Source organism: Rhinatrema bivittatum, chromosome 9 (assembly GCF_901001135.1).
Source record: "Rhinatrema bivittatum chromosome 9, aRhiBiv1.1, whole genome shotgun sequence".
In the NCBI taxonomy this organism is placed as follows: domain Eukaryota; kingdom Metazoa; phylum Chordata; class Amphibia; order Gymnophiona; family Rhinatrematidae; genus Rhinatrema; species Rhinatrema bivittatum.
Genome location: NC_042623.1, coordinates 111572370 through 111595223, shown reverse-complemented (window position 1 = coordinate 111595223; position 22854 = coordinate 111572370). Strand labels below are relative to the sequence as shown.

The following is a 22854-nucleotide window of genomic DNA, read 5'->3' as shown; positions in this document are numbered from 1 at the left end:
TGCTATTTTTAGCATGCATAAGAAGGCCTTAGCATACACAATGTTTGTTGTGAAGAAAAATTGAAGAGCTGAAAAATTGATTTCGGACTGGTCCATTTTTGACTATGGAAATTTCAGCTTTTTACACACAGTGGATTTTGCATCTAGTTTTCTGCTGCATTGATGCTCAAGCGGCAAAAATGAATAGAAGAGCATTTCCTTTAACACACATACATTACCTCCAAGTACATGAGTCCTGAGATTTATATCCATACAAAAAGCAAGCAAGTCCTACAACTGCTGCAATAAGCAGCATTATTGTGTAAAAACCAAGCCAGGCAAAATAGATTCCAATTTTTTCTCCAAAATATTTCCTGTAGAAAGAAAAATATTTATTAGAAAATCAAGTTATTTTCTAATCTTTCAATTCACTTACTCTACAAATGATGTCATGATTAGTCATTTTATATTACTGATATACAATATACACATATACATATTATGAGGGCATTTTCAAACTGTGCACAGAAGTACAAAACCAAAGGTAATTCTTATCTGCAGACTTTGCACCAGTTTTCAAAGGGAAAACTTTCCTTTTCAAAATTGCTTAAGTGAAAGTACTTGTAAAACATTGCACCTGTTTTTTGTACAGGTACTTTTTTCGAGGTAAAATGTGTATGGTAAATGCAAGCCGTGCCCCCAATCTCACCCCTGCCAATACGTCTTCTGACTGTGGGCAAAGTTACGCATAAAGTGGCACTATGCACATAATTTTATCTGCCCACAGGGTGGGCAATTGTCAAAGATCCCATTTTCACATTTACCGACAGAAATGGCTTTTGATAATTAGCCTCCTTACTGTATATATATATATATATATATATATATATATATATATAGTGTTTAGAATTTTTATCTATATAGATATCTATGTCTGTATTGGTTCCACAGCCATCATATAAACACCTTTGTGTGAGCAACCATTAAATAAACGATTCTGCTAATCTACCAACAAGCAGGAGGTTAAGAACTGCTCAATCCATTCTGGATGCCTCCCTACTTGTTTCCCTGGGCCTTTTGTAGCTGTTTCCACGTCCTGCATGTTGGGGCCAGTGCTCTGAGTTCTTGATACCTTAGTTACTACATTTATGCCATCTGCTTATTTTAAAATGTAAAAGCATATACAATTATTGGTGTATAGAAAAAGGCTGCCTACTGACTTTCCTCCCTGAAGTCCTTTATTTTGTGGTGGATGATTATTCAACTGAGGATTCTGGAAAAGGGCTCCCTAATTATCTCATTTCAATCATGAAAGAAATACAACATATATAAAAGCAGATCATGTCCTGGACTTTTCTATTTCTCTCTCTCAGCAACAGTGAGGCATGCCATTTCTTACCCTGACTACTCTCTCCTTTGGTCACAGTTAGATAGCCTGCACCTCTCCTCTATGGGTCCTCTCTTGCTTTAGAGGTGGGGGTAGCAGCATATTTCCCCTCTCAGCTCCAGTTCCTCTCTGTTGTGTCTATGGACCCTTGGACTGGGGTGATATTGGCTCAACCTGTGGAGAGGGGACCCCACAGGTTCTCACCGCCAGCAAGCGGACCCTGTCAAGACAGAGACCAGAGAGAGAGCTTCACCTATACCAGCCCTTGTTCACTTTGGGTTGAGCCTTTGGATGCTGGGACTAGCAGGACTTAGGCGAGGGTCTTTGGCAGCAGGCGAGGTAATGGAGTACAGGGCCAGGCAGGGTCGGAAGTGGGCAGCTATCAGCAGAAATGAAGGTCCAAGTGGAAGTTGGAGGCAGGCAGCTATCAGGTAAGACGAGAGTCCAAGCAGAAGTCAATACCAGATATCTGTCTGAGGAAGTAGGAAAGCGGACAAGCAGAGCAGGAACAGGATCAAGCAGGGCTGATGAGGCAGGATTATGCTAGGCAAATGAAGCAGAATCATGCTGGGCAGACAAGGCAGGGTGGGGCAGGGTCAGACTGGGCAGACGAGGCAGGAACTGAAAGGCAACATGCACTATTGAGGTAGGAGAACCTGTTGCTAAGGCATTGGGAAGGTGTCCAAGGCAGCTTTACCTAGGGAGAAGCTGATGACATCATCTAAGGGCATTGTGGGGGTTTTCTTGCCATAGGCCCTTTAAGAGGCTTAGCACTGGTGTGCACGTGAGCTTAGGAAAGCCAGTGGCGTCCTATCGTGCCAGCTGTGATGGCAGCATCCTGCAGCAAAGACATGGCGTCGGGGTGAGTAGCATGGCTGGTGTAGATCTCCCATGAGCCACAAAATGCAACACTCTCTCCTTGGGTAGAGAGAACTAGAATGAATAGCTGGTTCAACTCCTCTCTTTGTTCAAATGGGATAACATAGAGGGGGCATCCACAGATGGAGGAAGATGCTCCTGTTCATACCCAGCTTTACTCTGCTGCAGCGGGTGGGCAGGGAGGTGAAAGAAGAAGGCCCCACTCATCCTTGTCTTTTCTCTCCTTGGCTGTACAGAAGGCAAAATGTGCTCAACTCAGTTTCTCTGTGCTTCAGTGAGAAGGTAGGGGGTGAAAGCAGATGTTTCCACTAGCTTCCAACTTCTTTCTCTTTCAGCAGACTAGGCAGAAAAGTGTAAGCAGAGAGTTCACCCATTCTTGGCTTTTCTCTTTGTTAGGTGGGTGGGGAAGAAGCAGATGGCCCCACTTATCTATGGCTACTCTGTTTTGTCTGCTGGGCAAAGAAGGAGAGACAGACAGTTCCACTCATTCCTGCCTTCTGTGGCAAAGGTTGGCCAGGCAGGAGGAGAGCAGGCAGATGGTAGGATGGCCTCCTATAGTGCTGGCACCAGGGCAGTGCCTGCTGCTTTCTGCTATTCTTGTGATTATTGCAATTACTGAGAATCATTGCAACAAGGACATATAACAAAGATGTAAAAGGTAGAAAAAAAGTAGAACATTTGTAGAAGTGGTAAGGAAACATGGAAATATCTTCTTGTCTTTAGGACAGCAGAAAGAATAAAACACCCTTATTTGAATAAGCTAGCATGCAAACAAAATATTCTAAAAATAAGCCATGTTTGAATGGACAATAGACTCGTTAAAGGTATTGCTTAGCTTATGAACATAATAGGTAATATGATAAGAGTATTTTCATGAAAATAAATAAACAATTGGTTAGCTGGCTTCACAGAAATCCTAGGATTTCTTATGGATTTAAATTTTCATGCTTCCCATCACCTGACAAGATCCAGTGGCTGTAGTTTTAATAAGCTTCGAGGGTGAGCCCAATTCCTGTAGAGAAGATATCGTTCATTAGGGTAGTTTGGCTCTTCTCTGGGACAACTAAATTTGCACTATAAAAAGTAAAAAAAAGAAAAATGAGAAGTCCAAACAAATTGCCTTTCAAACTCTTTCAGTCTCTGGCAGCTCTCACTTGTTTAAATTTATATTAGGATGGTAAATAAAATTTGTTCAGAGGCCTATGGGAAATAAGCTAAATTCAGTGCCTTGGACAGGTGTTCTCACTCCAACAATATAATCCACCAACACATTAGGTTTCTTCATTGGCACTCTCTCTGCTCAGAATTGGATTAGCATGGAAAGCAGAGCTGTTTACCTCTAACAGGTGTTCTCTGAGGATTAACAGTCACACACGTGGGTGATATTCTCTGACGGCACTGACATGGTTTACCTCCTATGTGGATTTCTTGCACAGCTGCCACTTTGTGGAGCCCAAGTCTTATGGTAAAGCTTGGAAGACTACAACTCCAAAAGGGGAAGCAGGAGGGTATGTGCTACTCTTTATCCTGCTGTCCTCATAAAACACCTGTTACAGGTAAGCAACTTAGCTTTTTCTGACAACAAGCATAATCAACAGTCACACATGCAAAAATCCCTAGTTAAGGGCTGCCTTCCAACAAAACATCAATGGGTAAAGAATATATATACTATTGGGTCAAACCACTTTTCTGTTTTGATTATATTTATTTATTTATTTATTTTTTTAGGAAGGCAACTCAAAATTTAAAAACATGGGCTTTGGAGGAGATGTTGATTCTACCCTTTGAAGAGGACTTGGAGAATAGACTGACCAACAGAAGCCAGTATCCAAACAGTTATGGGATATAAATGTCCATGTCACAGCCTTACACATTTCCTCAATAGAGGCTGATATTAGATGGGCCATTGATGCTGCTATAACTAACATTACTGCTGCTACTACTATTAATCACTTCTATAGCACTGCTTGATGTACGCAGCACTGCAGAAACACACATACGAGACAGACCCCTCTCAGTAGAGCTACAATTTAATCAAAGCAAACATACAGAGCAAAATAGACTGGGAATTTCATTTATTAAGAAAATGATTCCATTCAATAATGCTGTAAGTGGGATAATCAGAGGTTAAGATTTAAAAGCAGCCTCGAAAAACATGGATTTTTAGACTAGATTTGAATAAGGCAAGAAAGGGCGCATGACACACCAAGTAAGGAAGACTATTCCAAGCATATGGTGCAGCCAGGTAGAAAGCACAGTAGAAAAGAAGGTATATGTAGGAATGACTTGCCTAATGAGTGGAATTGATGAGAAGGGGTATAGGAAGAGATAAAAGATAGTGAGGAACTGCAGAATGAATGGAGTGAAATAGTCAAGTAAATGGAGGAGGAACTCTATGTGGAAACAGACAAGGAGACAATGTAGTGACTTGAGAAGAGGGTGTATCCACTTTGACAAAAGATAAAATCGCACAGGAGAGACAAGACTCACTAGGAGACCTATGAGGAACAGAATGCAGTGGTCTAAGTGGGAAGAGTGTGGATAAGGGTTCTAGTAGTGTATTTAGAAATGAAGCGATGAATTTTGATGATGTTTTAGAGAAAGAAACAACACATTTTAGCTGTGTTTTGGATATTTGTAGAAAAGGAGAGAGAGGATTCAAAGATGACCTAAGATTACTGGCTGAGGGGACTCAGAGGATGACAGTTGCTGTGGGTGTGAACCCTTGGATTGAGGTGGAGTTGGCGCAACCTGCAGGAAGGAGCCCTGAAGATCCCCACCGGTGGCTGGTGGAACTGGCTGTGGAGAGGCCCAACTGGAGTTTCACCTATACCAACCCTGGACCGCTGGGGCTGGCAGGTCTTAGGTAGGGGCCTCTGCAGACGAGCTGGTTGTCTATGGAGATGGTTGAGTCACAGCTAGGGTCCATTGCAGGCTGTGTTCAGATGTGGTCAGGAATCAGGCAGTAGTCAGTGGCAGGAGGAGTTCAGGTGTGGTCGTTAGTCAGGCTGTGTGGTCAGTGGCAGGTGGAGTTCAGACATAGTCAAGTGCCAAGTCAGAACCAGATATCTATCCGAGGGAAGGCGGAATGGATAGGCAGGTAAGGGCACAGGTGGGCAGGTGATGACACAGAAGACACTAAAGAACTGAAGATCTACCACAAGACAAAGACCAAACAAAGAACTGAAGGCTGACCACAGACAAAGACAAAGACCAGAAATTCAGGAGCAAGGTCCAGAAACACAGGAACGAAGACCAGGAATACAGGAACAAAGACCAGGAATGCTGAATCAACTTGTTCTACTATCCAGTAGTCAACCTATTCCCGTGGCAAGGATGAGCTGCTGAGGTGGCCTTTTATAGACCCAACAAGTGATGTCATCATTGGGTGCCACTGGCATTTTCACATTGCAGGCCCTTTAAGGTGACCGATGTTGGGCATGCACGCACCTTAAGAGGGGCCCAAGAAGACATCAGCATTGGAGTCTGACTGAGTGCTGCGGTCTGCTTCGCGTCCATTTAGGGGTCTTTTCCCAGCATCGGAGGAAGTAGTGGTGGTGGAAGGTTGGATGCAGTGGCCTGCCATGTGAGCATTCAGGGACCTTCCTTGGAGGAGGGTGGTGTTTTGGGCTCAGGGCTGGAGGTGAGTGTGGTGGTCCTCGGGCCTGCCCTGCAGACCGCCAAATGCAACAACAATATTAGCCACAGAAATAGAAAAAGGGGAAAAAGGGAAGTGGGTTTAAGGGGAAAGATAAGGAGTTCTGCCTTGGCCTTGCTGATTTTACAGTAAGGTGGTGGTGAAACATCTAGGCAACAATGTCAGAAAAGCAGGCTGAGATTTGGGACTGGATTCCTGATGAAAGTTTTGGTGTAGAGAGGTAAATCTGGGAAAAGTCAGCATAAAGATGGCATTGAAAGCCATGGGATGAGATTATTGCTCTAAGGGAATTAATACACAGAGAGAAGAGAAGAGGACTCAGGACAGTACCAATCGATAGCGGGATGGTGGTAGAGGAGGATCCATCAGAAGATACACTAAAAGTGTGATGGGAGAGGTAGAAGAGAACCAAGACAGACCGGAGTCCTGAAATCCAAGTAAGGAAAGTATCAAGGAGAAGGTGGTGATCCACAGTGTCAAAAGCAGCAGATGGGTCAAGAAGAATAAGGATTGAGAAAAGGTCTTTGATTTTAGCCATGAATAGGTCATTGGAGACTTTAGCAAGGGCTGTTTCTGTGGAATGTAGAGGGCAAAAACCAGACCGGAGTGAATTGAGAATGGCTTAAGATGAAAAAGTCAAGCAGCTGCATTCAAGTAGTTTGGAAGCAAAAAGGAGGAGGAAAATGGGTTGATTGTTAGCAGGGCAAGTAGGATCCAGTGAGGTTTTTAAGAGGAGTGGTGTGATGTTTGAAGGCAGTGGGAACAGTTGGAGAAGAAAGTGATAGATCAAGGATGTGACAGATGCAAGAGAAATATTGTTGAGGAGCTGGATGGGATTAGGGTCAGAAGAACAGTAGTGAGTTTAGAGGAGAAGATGGGCATGCTGAGTCTTCACATGCCTGGACACAATGAACAGAAAGGCAATTTGCTATTCAATTGGAAAGTGTCTGATAGGTTACACCAATCCCAGGCCTGTTGGAATCAAATGAAACAATGACCTGAATGGACATTCTATGGGCTTTGGTTCACTCTAGGTAAAAGGTGACAGCTCTCTTGCAAACTAAACTGTTCAGGACTTTTTCACCTATATGAACAGTTTGCATGGGGGAAAAATCTGGAAGGATGATTGATTGGTTAAGGGGGAATTCTGACACTAGCTTAAATAGGGATGAATATGTTTTATCATCCTATTATGATGGAACTTAGTATAGGTGGATAAATTACTAGGGCCTGAACAAAAACTGAGGACAAAGTTCATCAGGGTGAGACCTATAAAGGGGAGGAATCAGAGAGGCACTCTGGAGAATATTTTTTTTCAGACTTAGATTCTTCAGATCCTTCATGCTGCAACATAAGAACTGGAGCTGGAGTGAGATGATGAAGTAAAATTTCAAAGTAGATCCTTACATCATGAAGAGGAAAAGCTGCCTTGTAGATTCCAGAGTCCAGCAGTTTGTGAATACCAAATTTTTTCACATTGTCCCTCATTGCATATTCAATACGGGAAAGAATAAAATGAACCTGCAAAAACACAAACATTTCTCACACATTAGTACTCTTTAACAAAATCAAATTTCAAAAAGTCACTAGGAAAATTACTATTTGTCTTGCACTATGCATAAACATGCTCCTGGTGAAAAATCCCTTTATCCAATTCCACAAAATGCAGAATTCTCATAAAGGGGTCTGGGGCATTAGTATTTCTTATTCACTTGAATCCTCCTGCCAATTTCATATTTGGTTAAAACTTATACTGCTCATTGGGTCTGAGAGAAGAACACGCTTTCCAAGTTGACTAGATACAGGAACAGATTGCTAGCATGACAAAGATTATGTTAAAAATAGGCACAAAAGCCTCTGTTCAACTATTTATACTTAATGTGCAGATGTACACTAGGCAGGAATTCTTGAATCAGACTCAGATTTTAAAAGGCTGAAAAGTGCTGCCATCCTTTAGACTTACAATTCGGCTTCTAGTTGCTGGAGTGAAGAATTCTTCTTGTTGCATAATATAAAAGTGTTGCTGTTGGTCCTTTTGAAACGGGGCTGTGAAAAAATCTCTCTCTGGTTTAATGATGTCTTCACTAACTGTAAAAAACTTGGTGAACCACGTGAAGGCCGATGGGCTCTTCTTTAAGTCATCGGGCTGCAGAGGCAGTTTGATGTGCATTATCTCAGCATACATGCACAGGATCTCCCAAGGAGCATGCACTTTCACAAAAACAAGTTTTGGGTCCATGACCTACAGTAAAACAAGAATGGTAAAAGTACATAAACTGAAAATGTATAAAAACCCCAAACACTTACTTGATATTTCTCCATGTGAGACAAACATATCATTATCTTAAATCTTTCAACAACAATGCTGTTTATCCTATTGCTTTTCTTTTGGCCTATGTTTGTGTAAACAGTTACGGTTTTACAGCTTCCTGATGTCTTCTTTATTGAGAAAATATCTATATAACTAAGGGGAATTTAAGATTTCAGAGTTTCCTACTGGCCAGCAAGAGTATCCAAAGTCAACTTCCAAAGCTGGAAAAATTGTGGACTCTCCTCTTAGTGGGATAAAAACCAATCCTGGTGAAATGATTAGGATAAACATTTTTTTACAAAATCCAAAGCTATTAAAGTACTACACATAATTTTAATTAAAAAAAACCACTTCTTAAAGATTTCATTAGCTTAAGCTAAATGTTTCAGCGGTAAAGGAAATTACCAATACTGACAGATTTGTATAAGGTTCTGGCATACTGTACATCCAATAATAATTCTTAAGATATAATTTAAAAAGTAGTTGTATTTTGCTAAATAACATTAGAAAAATAGTTTACTAAAATAAATTTGGTTAGAGCAGTGTTTCCTAACCAGTGTGTCATGGTACAGTGATGTGTGCTCAGACCTGGTCAGGTATGCCATGGAAAAGTCACCAGTGCCTGATGCTCACACAGGCCAGCAGATGGGCTCTGCTCTCACCTCTCACAGCAACAAGGGACACCAGCAGTGGCTCTTCAACATGTACGAATTCCTGTCTGAGAACATGTGTCATCAAGCATGCCTCTTTTTCCTTCCTACAGTATGAACCTCAGAGTGTGGTAATTAATGGGCAGCATGGACAGCTTTGTGCAGCACCTCCTCATTTTCCCCATCTTCGAGTCTTTCCATCCTCTGTTTTATCACCAGTTTGAGTGACACATGGAGAGGATGCATTTAACCCTGGATATTATTCACTTTTAGGTAGATTTTAAAAGTGCCGATTGCGCAAAAATGGCAGATGTAGTTCTAAAAAATCAAATAGCACATAGAAATTATGACGTTTTCTCAGTACCCAGAATAAATAAGCGGGGAGGTGGGCTCTTATTAATTATTGAAAAAACCTTTAAATGTAAATTAATCCCAATAACTTCCCCTACAAATCATGAAATCGCCATCTTTGATACTAACAACATACAAATATGCCTCATTTACTGTCCACCCACCCTCCTTGAATTAAATATCTCACCACTAATCGAGTTTCTTACAACACACTTAAACATATCTAAATCCTCCATAGTGCTAGGCGACTATAATCTTCACATGGACATCCACCCGTTAACTGATACATGCCAGACACTGTTAGACACTATGACAGCATTACGTTTCTCATTAATAACAGACAACTCAACACACAAAGCGGGACACTCTCTCGATCTCACCTTCATCAACCACAAATGTTTAGAACATGTTAAAACTGACTACACTCAAATACCTTGGTGGGACCATTTCCTGATTCATTCCAACATTAAATTCCTTAAACCACAAACGAAACTAAATCATAAACCGATAGGATTCAAGTACTGTCCACCCAGCCCCCGGGTCTGGTAATGGCGCGCCAGCAGCCTGCTGGCGCGCGCAGATTTACGCCTGCTTTCAGCAGGCGTAAATCTGCCAACAAAGGTAGGGGGGGGGGGTTTAGATAGGGCCGGAGGGGGTGGGTTAGGTAGGGGAAGGGAGGGGAAGGTGCGGGGGGGTGGAACAGGCAGCACGCGCCGGGCTCAGCGCGCACAAGTTGCACAAATGTGCACCACCTTGCGTGCGCCGACCCCGGATTTTATAAGATACGCTCGTACATTTGTTCGCTCGCACAAATTTATAAAATCTACCCCTTAAGATCCAAACTTCCAAACACCACCAAATAAGAAATTAAATTGCAAAAAAGAGACATTACTCAATGGTCCTCATTCACTGAAATATCAGAGCTAGAAGTAGAATCCATACTAAAAAAATCTAAACCCGGCTCCACACAAAATTGACACAATACCAACATTTGACATAAAAAAAAGCAGCCAACACAGTCTCCCCAACCTTAGCTAAGATTATAAACCTATCCCTAAAAGAAGGAACAATTCTAGATATACTAAAAGGAGCAATTATAAAACCAATCATAAAGAAAAAAAAACAGTGACCCCCCCTGATCCTAAACAACTACTGTCTGTTACCTGCAGGAGAGCTCCCGATTGCGCCGGCATTCCTCCCCGATGCTGGCTTCCGTCCCGGCGCGGCACCACACGAATTGGGGCTTGGCCACGCCCCCTTTTGACGTCAGCCGCCAGCGGAAGTTCTGCTCAGCGCGGGAAGGCTTGCCCTATTTAAAGGGAACTGCTTCACTGCTGCGCTGCTTCAGCCACGAGTAGTGTTCAGGGATTCTGCCTGGTGTTTCCTGCTGCTTGCTACCTGCTTTGACCCGGACTGCCTTTGGACTCCTCTGCCTGCCGCCTGCCTCTGGATTGTCGCCTTGGTTCCTGTTGCTTGCTGCCTGCCTCAACCCGGACTGCCTTTGGACTCCTCTGCCTGCCGCCTGCCTCTGGACTATCACCTTGGTTGCGCTACTACCATTTGCCTGGACCCGGTTCCTCGACCATTCCAGCATCCCAGCCTCTCTACGAGACAAGGTAAGTGGACTTCTGTCTTGGTTCCATGACTAACCGTAAAAGTTGGTTGAAGCCATGGAACCAGTAGATTTGACCGCGCTTCAGGCCATCCCAGGTTTGGCCTCCCGCCTACAGCAACACCAAGGTGTACTCGACCAAGTAACTGGAGTGCTAGACCGATTAGTCGCTCATATGGATGCACTTGCCCATGCACCTGCACCTCCAGTTGTGGCTATCACCGCTTCACACCGAACCCTATACTTCTACCTCCTCCTCCATGATTTAACAGAACTCCTGCGCAGTGTCGGGGCTTCATTAATCAATGTCGAATGCATTTTTCACTTCAGTCATCCTTGTTCCCATCAGATAAGACTAAAGTTACCTTCATTTTGTCACTGCTGGAGGGTCCAGCCCTGGCCTGGGCCTCACCTTTATAGGAGAGAGATGACCCCATGCTCAACAATCTGGATCAATTTCTGAAGGAATTTTATCTCATCTTTGACGAACCAGGACGATCTACTTCAGCAGCCAATGATTTACAAGAAATCAAACAAGGGTCTCGCTCAGTAGGTGAATACGCCATTCAATTTCGAACCTTAGCAGCTGAACTTGCTTGGGGAGAGGATAGCCTCACTGCCATATTTCGACAAGGATTGTCAGAAAACATAAAAGATGTTTTCTGATGCTCACACAGGCCAGCAGATGGGCTCTGCTCTCACCTCTCACAGCAACAAGGGCCGGGACCCCCCAGAGTCTTTGGAGGAACTTATCCGTTTAGCCATTCGGTTGGATTTATGCTTTCAAGAAAGAGCACGGGAACGTACCGCCACTCGAAGAACATTTCATCTGTTACGCTTGGGCTCCGGTCAGGAGTCGTGAACACCACCCAGCAGGGTGGCTCCAGGTGGAGAGAGACAGGAAGCTAGAAACAGTGTCAGGTTCCAGGCTGGGTCAGGGCAGGCAGCAAGTATCAGAGTCTGGGTTCAGGCTGGGTTAGGGCAGGCGGCAAGTAGCAGTGTCTAAGTACAGGCTGGGTCAGGGCAGGCAGCAGTAGCAGTGTCTGGGTCCAGGCTGGGTCAGGGCACAGTAAGCAGGGCAAGGCAGGTCAGAAGGCCCGTAGGCCACACACACACACACACACAGAAGGCCCGTAGGCCACACACCAATAGTGGGGCAAGGCAGGTCAGAAGGCCCATAGGCCACACACACACAGAAGGCCCGTAGGCCACACACCATAAGCGGGGCAAGGCAGGTCAGAAGGCCCGTAGGCCACACACATACACACAGAAGGCCCGTAGGCCACACACCATAAGCGGGGCAAGGCAGGTCAGAAGGCCCGTAGGCCACACACACACAGACAGAAGGCCCGTAGGCCACACACCGTAAGCAGAGCAGGCAGGTCAGAAGGCCCGTAGGCCACACATACACAGAAGGCCCGTAGGCCACACACCGTAGTCAGGGCAAGCAGGTCAGAAGGCCCGTAGGCCACACATACACAGAAGGCCCGTAGGCCACACACCGTAAGCAGAGCAGGCAGGTCAGAAGGCCCGTAGGCCAGGTAAGAAAAGCGAGGAAGAAGGCCCGAAGGCCACGCAGGGCAAGGCAAGGAAAGGCCCTAAGGCCGCGCAGGGCTAGAGCAGGGAGCCCAGGTGAGCTCGATGCCGAAGCACTGAGGGAACTGTCAGGCAGGGTTATAAGGGCCAACCCAGAACATAGAGTGGACAGGGGAGATGGCCTGGGCCTGTCAGGAGAGCCAGCACTAGAGGGACCCCTGGTGGTGAGGCGGTTGCACTGCAGCCAAAACTGTAACATCATCTGGCCCCTACCTTTCAACAATCTTTTGTCGCTCCGAGACTGAAGTGCTCCCTAACGCCGAGGAACCCATGCAGATTGACAGATTTCAACTATCTCCTGAGGAACACCAACGACGAAGACTGAGAAATCTCTGTATGTATTGTGCGGGGGCAGGTCATTTCATTAACAAATGTCCCAACAAATTGGGAAACTCTCGGACCTAGGTTGGGTAGGAGAGGCCTCCCTGGGTCCCACCATTCCCTCTCCTCAACTATTGATTCCCGTGACCATCACCATAAAGGAAGAGCCTATTCAACTCCAGGCTTTTATAGACTCAGGGGCGGCCGGCAACTTCATAGATGAGAGTTTGGTAAAAATCCATCATATTGCTGTGGAACCATTACCCACTCCTCTTCGGTTACCTCTGTGTCTGGGCAGCCCCTGGGAATTCGAATCTCTCACATTATCAAACCCATTCTTATGAATTCAGGAGTTCTACATCAAGAGAGAATTAAAATTTATGTATTTCCATCCACGGTCAACCAAGTAATTTTGGGTCTACTGTGGCTAAGTATACACCAACCCCGAGTGGACTGGGCCTCTCTACAATTAATTAGTTGGCGTCCATTCTGTTTTCAAAACTGCTTAAAACAAGTTCAGAATTGTCGAATCCACTATGCGAAGATTTCTTCAGGCATTCCCGCCCCTTATGAAGATTTCACAGACGTCTTTAGTCAACAACAAGCAGAATCTTTACCACCTCATCGAGATTACGATTGTGCAATTGACATTCTTCCAGGAAAAATCCCTCCGAGGGACAGGGGATGAATGGAAGACGGCCTTTAATACTCATGATGGACATTACGAATACAGGGTAATGCTGTTTGGACTTTGTAATGCTCCTGCCGTATTTCAAGCCATGATCAATGATATATTTCGTGATATTCTCTACTCTCATGTCATTGTCTATTTGGATGATATATTAATTTTTTCCAATAATATTAAACAGCATCAGGAGCATGTGCGACAGGTTCTTCAGCATCTCAGAGAACATAAACTTTATGCTAAATTAGAGAAATGTGTGTTTCATAAGAACCAGTTACCATTCCTGGGATATATTATCTCCAATAAAGGCTTATCTATGGACCCGGATAAACTCAAAGCCATATTGAACTTGCCTCAATCCATAGGATTAAAAGCCTTACAAAGATTTCTGGGATTTTCCAATTACTATAGACAATTTCTTCTGGATTTTTCCTCATTGGTGGCTCCTCTTACTGCACTCACAAGAAAGGGAGCGCCCATCCAGAAATGGCTGGAGGAGGCCGTTCATGCCTTTCTTAAATTGAAGAAGGAATTTACTAAGGATCCTTGTCTTAGGTGCCCCGATTCCAATAGACCCTTTATTCTAGAAGTTGATGCTTCTGCGGTAGGGGTTGGAGCAGTTTTGTTACAACCAGCAGACGATGGGAAATTTGTGACATGTGCTTTCTTTTCAAAAAAATTTTCATCAGCAGAGAAAAATTATACCATCGGAGATCGGGAACTTTTGGTTTAAAGTTAGCCTTTGAGGAATGGCGTCATCTCCTAGAAGGCGCCCAATATACTGTGACTGTCTATACGGATCATAAAAATTTAGCATACCTTGTGAAAGCCCAACGGTTAAATCCCCGACAAGCTCAGTGGGCACATTTTTTTAGTAGGTTTAATTTTGTCCTCCATTTTCGACCGGCACAAAAGAATCTTCGGGCGGACGCTCTCTCGAGAAGCTTCAATCTTGATGATACACCCGACCCTCCTAGATACATAATAGACCCTGCACAGATACAGCTGGCTGCTACGTTTAAGGTACCCATTGGTAAGACAGTGGTTCCCAAACGTTTGAGATTGAAAATTCTTCACTGGGCGCATGATGCACAATTAGCAGGTCATGCAGGAATTTCACGTACCAGGGATCTGGTATCAAGGCATTATTGGTGGTCTCAATGGAAAAAAGATATTAAGGCCTATGTAGATTCCTGCTCTGTTTGTGCAGCTCAGAAGACTCCTCCACGGAAAGCCTTGGGCCTCCTACAACCGCTACCAGTTCCCACCAAACCATGGACTCATATTGCCACCGATTTTTTCACCGATCTCCCGGCATCTGACAAAAACATTGTCATATGGGTGGTGGTGGACCGTTTTTCCAGAATGGCTCACTTCATTCCGCTTCCAGGACTACCCTCTGTGACAGAATTAGCTCAGTTATTCCTTCAACACATTTTTCGCTTTCATGGTCTACCTCTTAGTATTGTTTCGGATAGAGCTGTGCAATTTACATCTCGATTTTGGAAAGAACTTTGCAAACTTCTGAAAATTAAACTTGAATTCTCTTCAGCCTATCATCCCCAAACCAATGGACTCACGGAACGTGCGAATCAATCCTTGAAGGCCTTCCTCCGATCTTATGTTAATCAAAGACAAGATAATTGGACTTCCTTGTTGGTTTGGGCCAAAATGTGTCATAACAACCATCTGGCTCAAGCCACTGGGAGGTCCCCATTTTTTTGTAGTTTTTGGTAGACACCCACGGCTCCCGTTACCTATTGCAACTTCTTCTATATGTCCGGCAGTCAACAATACCATCGCATCTATGACCAAGTTATGGAAAGAGACATGAGTTTTATTACTAAAGAATGTCTGTAGAATGAAAGTCCAAGCAGATAAGACGAGACTTCAGGCAGGAGATCTCGTCTGGTTAAGCACGCTCAATCTTCGATTACGCATGCCGTCATTGAAATTTGCACCTCGCTTTATTGGGCCCTTCCCTATCGAGAAGCAGATTAATGCAGTCACTTTTAAACTGCGTTTACCGTCCTCTCTGCGGATTCACGATACCTTCCACGTTTCCTTACTCAAACCTTCAATTTTATCTTGGCCTTCCAGAAGGAGGAAGCCTAATACGCATATAATACAGAATGTTACTCAATTTGAAGTTGAGGACATCTTGGATTCCAGAAGATGTAGGGGACAACTACAATATTTAATTTCTTGGAAGAACTATGGACCCGAAGAGAATACTTGGGAGCCTGCTCATAATATACAGTAACCCTGTCTGCTCAAAAACTTCCATCAGCGCTTTCCTCTCAAGCCCAGACTGAGAGAGAAGAGAGGAGGGCCTTGCGGGGGGGGGGGGGGGTGTACTGTTACCTGCAGGAGAGCTCCCGATGGCGCCGGCGTTCCGCCCCGATGCTGGCTTCCGTCCCCGTGCGGCACCTTGCAAATCGGGGCTTGACCACGCCCCCTTTTGACGTCAGCTGCTGGCAGAAGTTCTGCTCAGCATGGGAAGGCTTGCCCTATTTAAAGGGAACTTCTTCACTGCTGCACTGCTTCGGCCACGAGTAGTGTTCAGGGATTCTGCCTGGTGTTTCCTGCTGCTTGCTACCTGCTTTGACCCGGACTGCCTTTGGACTCCTCTGCCTGCCGCCTGCCTCTGGATTGTCGTCTTGGTTCCTGTTGCTTGCTGCCTGCCTCGACCCGGACTGCCTTTGGACTCCTCTGCCTGCTGCCTACCTCTGGATTGTTGCCTTGGTTCCTGTTGCTTGCTGCCTGCCTCGACCCAGACTGCCTTTGGACTCCTCTGCCTGCTGCCTGCCTCTGGACTATCACCTTGGTTGCGCTACTACCATTTGCCTGGACTCGGTTCCTCGACCATTCCAGCATCCCAGCGTCTCTACGAGAGAAGGTAAGCGGTCTTCTGTCTTGGTTCCACGACTAACCGTAAAACCGCCCAGTCTCAAATCTATCCTTATTAGCCAAATTAATAGAAAAAACGGTACAGAAACAACTAGCGGAACACCTTGATAACAATAACTTATTATATCCGTCACAACATGGATTTTGCAAACACTACAGTACCGAGACACTATTCCTCTCACTTACAGACAACATCCTAAGAGGTTTTGATAGTGGAAAACAATACATTCTAATATTGTTAGACTTATCAGCAGTCTTTGACACAGTAAACCATAAAATTCTACTAAAAAGACTAGAAGAGATTGGGCTACACAACGAAACAATAAACTGGTTCAGCTCATATCTAAAAAATAGGTTCTTTCAAGTTCAGATCAACAACACACTATCAGACAACTTCAATCTTGAAACAGGTGTAGCGTAGGGATCAGCCTTGTCCGCAACCCTTTTTAACACATACATGCTTCCATTATGCCATCTACTAGCAGGATTAGGAATCCTACATTACATCTAAGCAGATGATATTCAATTAATTCTACCAATCGATGACACAATAGAAACAACATTAAACCTAGCTAACATGTACCTAGACATCATAAAACAACTATTAAACCGAATGGAACTAGTGATCAATATTGAAAAAACTGAATTTCTACACTTAGAAAGAAAAAATATCGAAATCATTCAAACCCCAGTTATACTCAAAAACAACCAGACAATAGAACTAGCGGAAAAAGTAAGGAACCTTGGAATAATAATGGACCCCGAAATTAATCTAAAACAACACATATCGCTAAAAGTAAAAGAAGGCTATGCTAAACTCATGATCCTCAGAAAACTTAAACCGTTACTAACTCCTGCAGATTTCAGTACAGTGCTTCAGGCACTAGTTTTCGCCAGTACCGATTACTGTAATGCACTTTTTCTAGGACTCCCAAATACAACAATAAGACCACTTCAAATTCTACAAAACACAGCAGCGAGAATACTAACTGGAAAAAGAAGAAGAAACCATATAACTGAAACTCTGGCCGAACTTCACTGGCTACCCATAGAACAAAGAATAAAATACAAAGCACTATGCACCATACATAAACTAATACATGATGAAAAAGCGGACTGGCTAAACACTGCACTAAGGGTACACGTACCACACAGGAACCTTCGTTCAGCAAACAAAGCTCTCTTAACCATTCCCTCAGTCAAGACAGTGAGACTAACCTAGGTAAGAGAAAGGGCATTGTCTTTAGCAGGACCCACACTCTGGAACACAATGCCTTTGGAGACCAGATTACAGAGAGACCCCAAAACATTCAAGAGAAGTCTAAAGACATGGCTTTTTAAACAAGCCCTTTATAAAGAGACCCGTGAATAGAAAATACACTGGAATAAACAGAAGAGTACCGGCACACAGCACTATTCTCATAAATGTGCATTACAATATTTTAACAAATTGAGTACACAATGAATGTAATAATATAACAGAGTAAATGTGATTTTTTTGACCTGTAAAGTACCTTCTAGGTACACCTGGCCAGAACCTACATCACTAAACATTTGTATGTATTTTTATGATTTAATGTAAATCACTTATGCGTGTAAAACCCGGGCCTTACGAGCTGGGCCAATTTTCAAAGGGACCAGCCACGCGCATAAACCCTTGGGACATGTGTAAGTCCCAGGGTTAGCGAAAGGGGCAGTTCAGGGGGTGGGGCGGGGCTAGAGGCACTCAGCACAATGGCTATTTGCTGCTGTGTTGGGGGATCGCGTGCCGGGACCCTGCCGGTGTACACAACTTGTTCAGGGTGGTTTTTGGGGGGTGGTGTTACATTGGTCTGAAAAACTGCCACCCCCCAAAACCCACCCTGAGTTGAAAGTCCTTTCTTACAGTGGGAGATATATAGTGTGTCATATTGCCTCTCTAACAGAGGTTCTTTCTCATCACTTGTAGAAGCATGTTATTAAAATATGCATGTAAAGGCTACATACAGCAGGGATATTTTAAAATTAAGCATATCTTTGCTTTAGTGCCCAATGGGCACAAGCACACTCCTTTTAAAATTTCCCTGTCTGAGTGTTGGAAGTAGCAACAACAGTAAAGGGGTTCTGAAAGACTCATGCAGCAGCCAAGTAAAATAACTTAGCTGGCTGCCTACACCACACTGACTTCTCCTTTTTCCTGCACTTGAATATAGAAGAAACTGGTCCATCATGACAGATTCATGAGTCTTTGCCCCCTTTCTCCCTGTGCTTTAATATTTAGAAGAGGGACTGGTGGGACTTTTAGTACTTCCCTAGATCTGCTTTCAGTATAAGAATTTTCTCTGTGCCACCCTGCCTGCTCTGTAGAGAATGGTGCATGACACAACATTTTTGTTATTGTAGGTATGCCTGGGGCGTGAAAAGGTTGGAAAACATTGTGTTAGTGCAATTGATCAACTTATAGGTATTTATTTACATATCGCAGCACCTTCATTTTTTCTTAGAGACTTACAGTTGCAAGAAGAGTACAAGACCAAAACATTTGCAACTGAAGAAGTGTCAGTTTGTGAAACGTTAATGCTAATCCTTGGAGGGAAGCAGGTCTTATAAACTGTTATGAAGTGGCATTTCTACTGTATAGATAACCTAGCTTGGCACAGACTGCAGTATTTTGATTTTTACTTTCTTTTTATTAAATGAATTCTGCATAACCAAAATTATGTATACATCAATTAAAAAAGGAACAATGTTATTTACCACAAAGAGTTAATTAGTGATCATCCAGAATGTGTTCGCTCACAGTTAAGAGGGATCAATGACTTCAAAAAAGGGGAAAAGAACATAAGAAATTGCCATGCTGGGTCAGACCAAGGGTCCATCAAGCACAGCATCCTGTTTCCAACAGAGGCCAAACCAGGCCACAAGAACCTGGCAATTACCCAAATACTAAGAAGATCCCATGCTACTGATGCAATTAATAGCAGTGGCTATTAGAGGTGTGAATCGTGTAATCGATCGTCTTAACGATCGATTTTGGCTGGGGGGGAGGGAAATCTGATCGTCAAGGTTTTTTTTTCTAAAAATCGTTAAAAATCGTAAATCGGGGGAGGGCGGGAAAACCGGCACACCAAAAAAACCCTAAAACCCACCTGAACCTTTAAAACAAATCCCCCCCAAAATGTTTTAAATTACCTGGGGTCCAGTAGGGGGGTCCCGACGCGATCTCCTCCCGCTCTCTGGCCACCGCTGCATTGAGAAATGGCACCGGTGGCCCTTTGCCCTTATCATGTGACAGGGCAAAGGTAGCACCGGCGCCATTTTGTTTCCTGGCTCCCGACGTCACGCGTGTGGGAGATCGCCCCCGGACCCCCGCTGGATCCCCAGGGACTTTTGGCCAGCTTGGGGGGGGGCCTCCTGACCCCCACAAGACTTGCCAAAAGTCCAGCGGGGGTCCGGGAGCGACCTCCTGCACGCGGGCCGTATTGCCAATCTTCAAAATGGCGCCGGCGCTACCTTTACCCTCACTATGTCATACGGGCGACGGTCATTCAATATTGAATTCTGGAAGATTTTCTTCCCAAAGTTGTACTGTAACTTGGGTTCCTTGCCCATAGGTGTATTGGAAAAACATTGGATCTGCCTGACCTGCTTTAAAGCTAACTCTACCACTGACAGATGAAACAGCTGGACTTCACCAAAGCCCAGAGCTTGTTTCACTCTATACTTGAGATCCAGCTTCCTGGCTACTGGAGGGCAAGAGCCTGGATTATTCTACATTCTTATTAATATGTCTCAAAGAATTTGATAAACTGGGATTGCTGCTGGCTTGGATGGGGTTTCCAGAATCCAAAGGAAGATGAAGACCTCCGTGCATGGGTCCCTATCCTTCTAGACGTTGACGCCAATGACCTTCCCCAACTTTTCAAGGAATCTGGAGTAGGAGAGGTCTTCTGATGGATGTGAATGCTCTGGAAGATCAGGTAAAAAGTCCCTTCCTCTGATCCAAAATGTGGAGGGATGCTAATCCATGATCTTGATGAAGATGCCAATAACTGAGGCAGAGACCTCAGTCATCTTGGAGGGGAGAACTCCTGAGGGAGGTCTGAATCGGCCATGCCCATGCTTCATTCTCTGAATGTAGGCTGGACTCCTCTGCAGAAGATATGGTTTGCTTGACAGAGGTGGCTAACTTCCATAGCTAACAGTTCTGATAGTAGCTCCCATTGTGTGGAAGTGGAGGAGAGTCTCCTTTGTGGGAATAAATCCCCAATCCTGGACAGGAGGAGTTGAAGGGTGCCCTCCTTGTCACAGGCCATCAAAGAGGTAAAGAAAGTCTTCACCAGTTCCGTTATATGGACTATAGACTGCTGTGTCCTCTGGGCCAGAGTTGGAGAAGAAACATCTTCCTCTTTCCAAAAATGGATCATGAGAAGCATGTACTGGACTCCAGGTAGTATCTTTCTCCAGCTGCATGGAGACTAGGAGACAATCGAGCAGATAGGGTCTGGTGTTTCGAGATACGGGGGAGGGACCCTGGCTGGGTGCTCTGAGCAGACAACACTGATGCTCTGATGGATCTAAGATCTGAGTAGAATGGGTATAATTGTGATACAGATACCTTAAGAGTCAGGAAAGATAAGGTTAACAGGGAAGTGTGTCTCCTCCGGGCCCCATCAGTGCCAGAGTCAGAATGGGCCTTGATGGCACTGACTGTGCCATGGACCTCTGCACTGATGGTGCCAAGGGTGCCGAGGTCTCATGTGTCAATAGCTCTGAGGATCCATGCACAGACAGCATTGAGGCTTTGCACATGCTAATGAGCTCATTTAAAAACATGTAGTACCAGGCCTGGAATAATGTGAGATATTTCAAGTATCTTACGTTATCCCCACATTAGGCCATTTACTGTGTGAAAACCAGCATTTTTTGTGTTCTAAATGACCTAATGCAGCTTAATAGATAAGGCCCAATGTGGTTACAGGTAGGAAGAATAATAAATAAATCATAGATGTGTGAAATGTTGAAGTGGTGGCATGCCAGCAAAAAGAAGTTTCCTATCTTTCCTAGAGTAACCTAAATTAGGTCAGTTTACAGAACTGGAAGAAACATTTTAACATTATCTATTGACCGTTATGAGCTAAAGATTATTCTGCACTTATTAAATATTCATTTCTTTAATATTTCACAAAAGTTACACAAATTATTACTTACTGATCTTGTTGCCTCTAAATGTAAGCCATTACTGATGATGTTTGACTCAAAGGCTCGTCTCTTTTTCTGTTAAAATGAAATGAAATGTTAATAGAACAGAAAACAATTAAATTTTGAGTTTAAATATGTGCAAGGCTTGTTCACGCAACATTTATTGACCAGTGCCCATTGTGGACAAGTATTTGAAAGAAAGTTGTAATCTCTGCATACCATACAATATCTCATACACCTAGTAGGCAGAAAAACCTTTGTAGAGAGGAAATGTGAATCATATGATGCTCATATAATGCTCAAATCATGATTATATTATGTAGTGATGAGCTGCGTTATAATCACGACTTCTCTGAAGACAATATTTAAAGCAGTTTTTTTTGAGAAATTATTTAAAAACATCCATAACTCTACTAAATTCTTAGACAGTAACTATAAAACAAGCATGTGGGTGTCCATACCTGCACATATGGGTGTGCGAGCACACATATAATGGAATTTTAAATCATGCGCACAATTATGAACATATAATTTAAAACACACCTACCAGGCGTATGTGTGCTCCTAATTTTAAGGGGTTACACGAGTAAACTTATTTTCCTTAGGACTTTGTTGGCTTTAATGCACGCAAGTAAGCAGATTTTAAAACATGTTCACGTAAAAGCCATTTCCAGTTTTACCAGTTAGTCCACTAGTTTGACCAGTTCGCCTCATGGTCATTCAGACCCCTCTGGTTCTTCAGCCTGCCCTCCCCTCAGTTGACCAAGACCCTTCACCAATTTAGACCTAAATAGAGATTTATACAGACTTATACCTCTTCAAGAGCAGAAGTAAACATGTGTGGCTAACTGCCAGCCATGAGCTGTGGCCATCGGATTTAAAATAAGGATTTATACGAGTTACTCTTGGCCCCACCCCAGAACACCTCTGACACGCCCCAACCCCTCCCCCCTTTTTTTTTAGCTCATGCAAGCACATATACGCACATAATTTGCATCTTTTAAAATATGCATTGCTCATGCGCGGCCCATATACTCGCATATATGGGCCTTTTAATGCAAGCAATGCTTTTAAAATTCACCCCTTATGTTCTAGAAGGGTACATTGCATGAAATTCAGAGTGGAAAAACTTCCCATGCATATAGCACTTATCTTTCTCAGTATTTTTCTTATATAAGAACCACCATAATGGGTCAGATCAAAAGTCCCTCATGCCCAGTATCCTGTTTCCGACAATGGCCAATCCAGGTCTCAAGTACCAGGCAGGATTCCAGGATAATTAGAATGAGAGTTGACACATCTTTAAAATGTTGTAGTAGTAACACCAGGGGTGG

At 43.9% G+C, this 22854-nt stretch overlaps 1 protein-coding gene across 4 annotated transcripts in view; it reads right to left on the bottom strand.

Moving 5' to 3' along the window:
• Nucleotides 1-22854, bottom strand: part of ANO6 (anoctamin 6) — a 220623-nt gene that overhangs the window by 93813 nt on the left and 103956 nt on the right. For all 4 annotated transcript variants that reach the window (XM_029615974.1, XM_029615973.1, XM_029615975.1 and 1 more), the window contains 5 exons: nucleotides 21530-21595; nucleotides 7867-8145; nucleotides 7311-7424; nucleotides 3204-3319; nucleotides 219-353 (listed from right to left, as the gene is read on the bottom strand). In XM_029615974.1, coding sequence (XP_029471834.1) covers nucleotides 219-353; nucleotides 3204-3319; nucleotides 7311-7424; nucleotides 7867-8145; nucleotides 21530-21595 — 710 coding nt within the window. The remainder of the gene's footprint in view (nucleotides 1-218; nucleotides 354-3203; nucleotides 3320-7310; nucleotides 7425-7866; nucleotides 8146-21529; nucleotides 21596-22854) is intronic.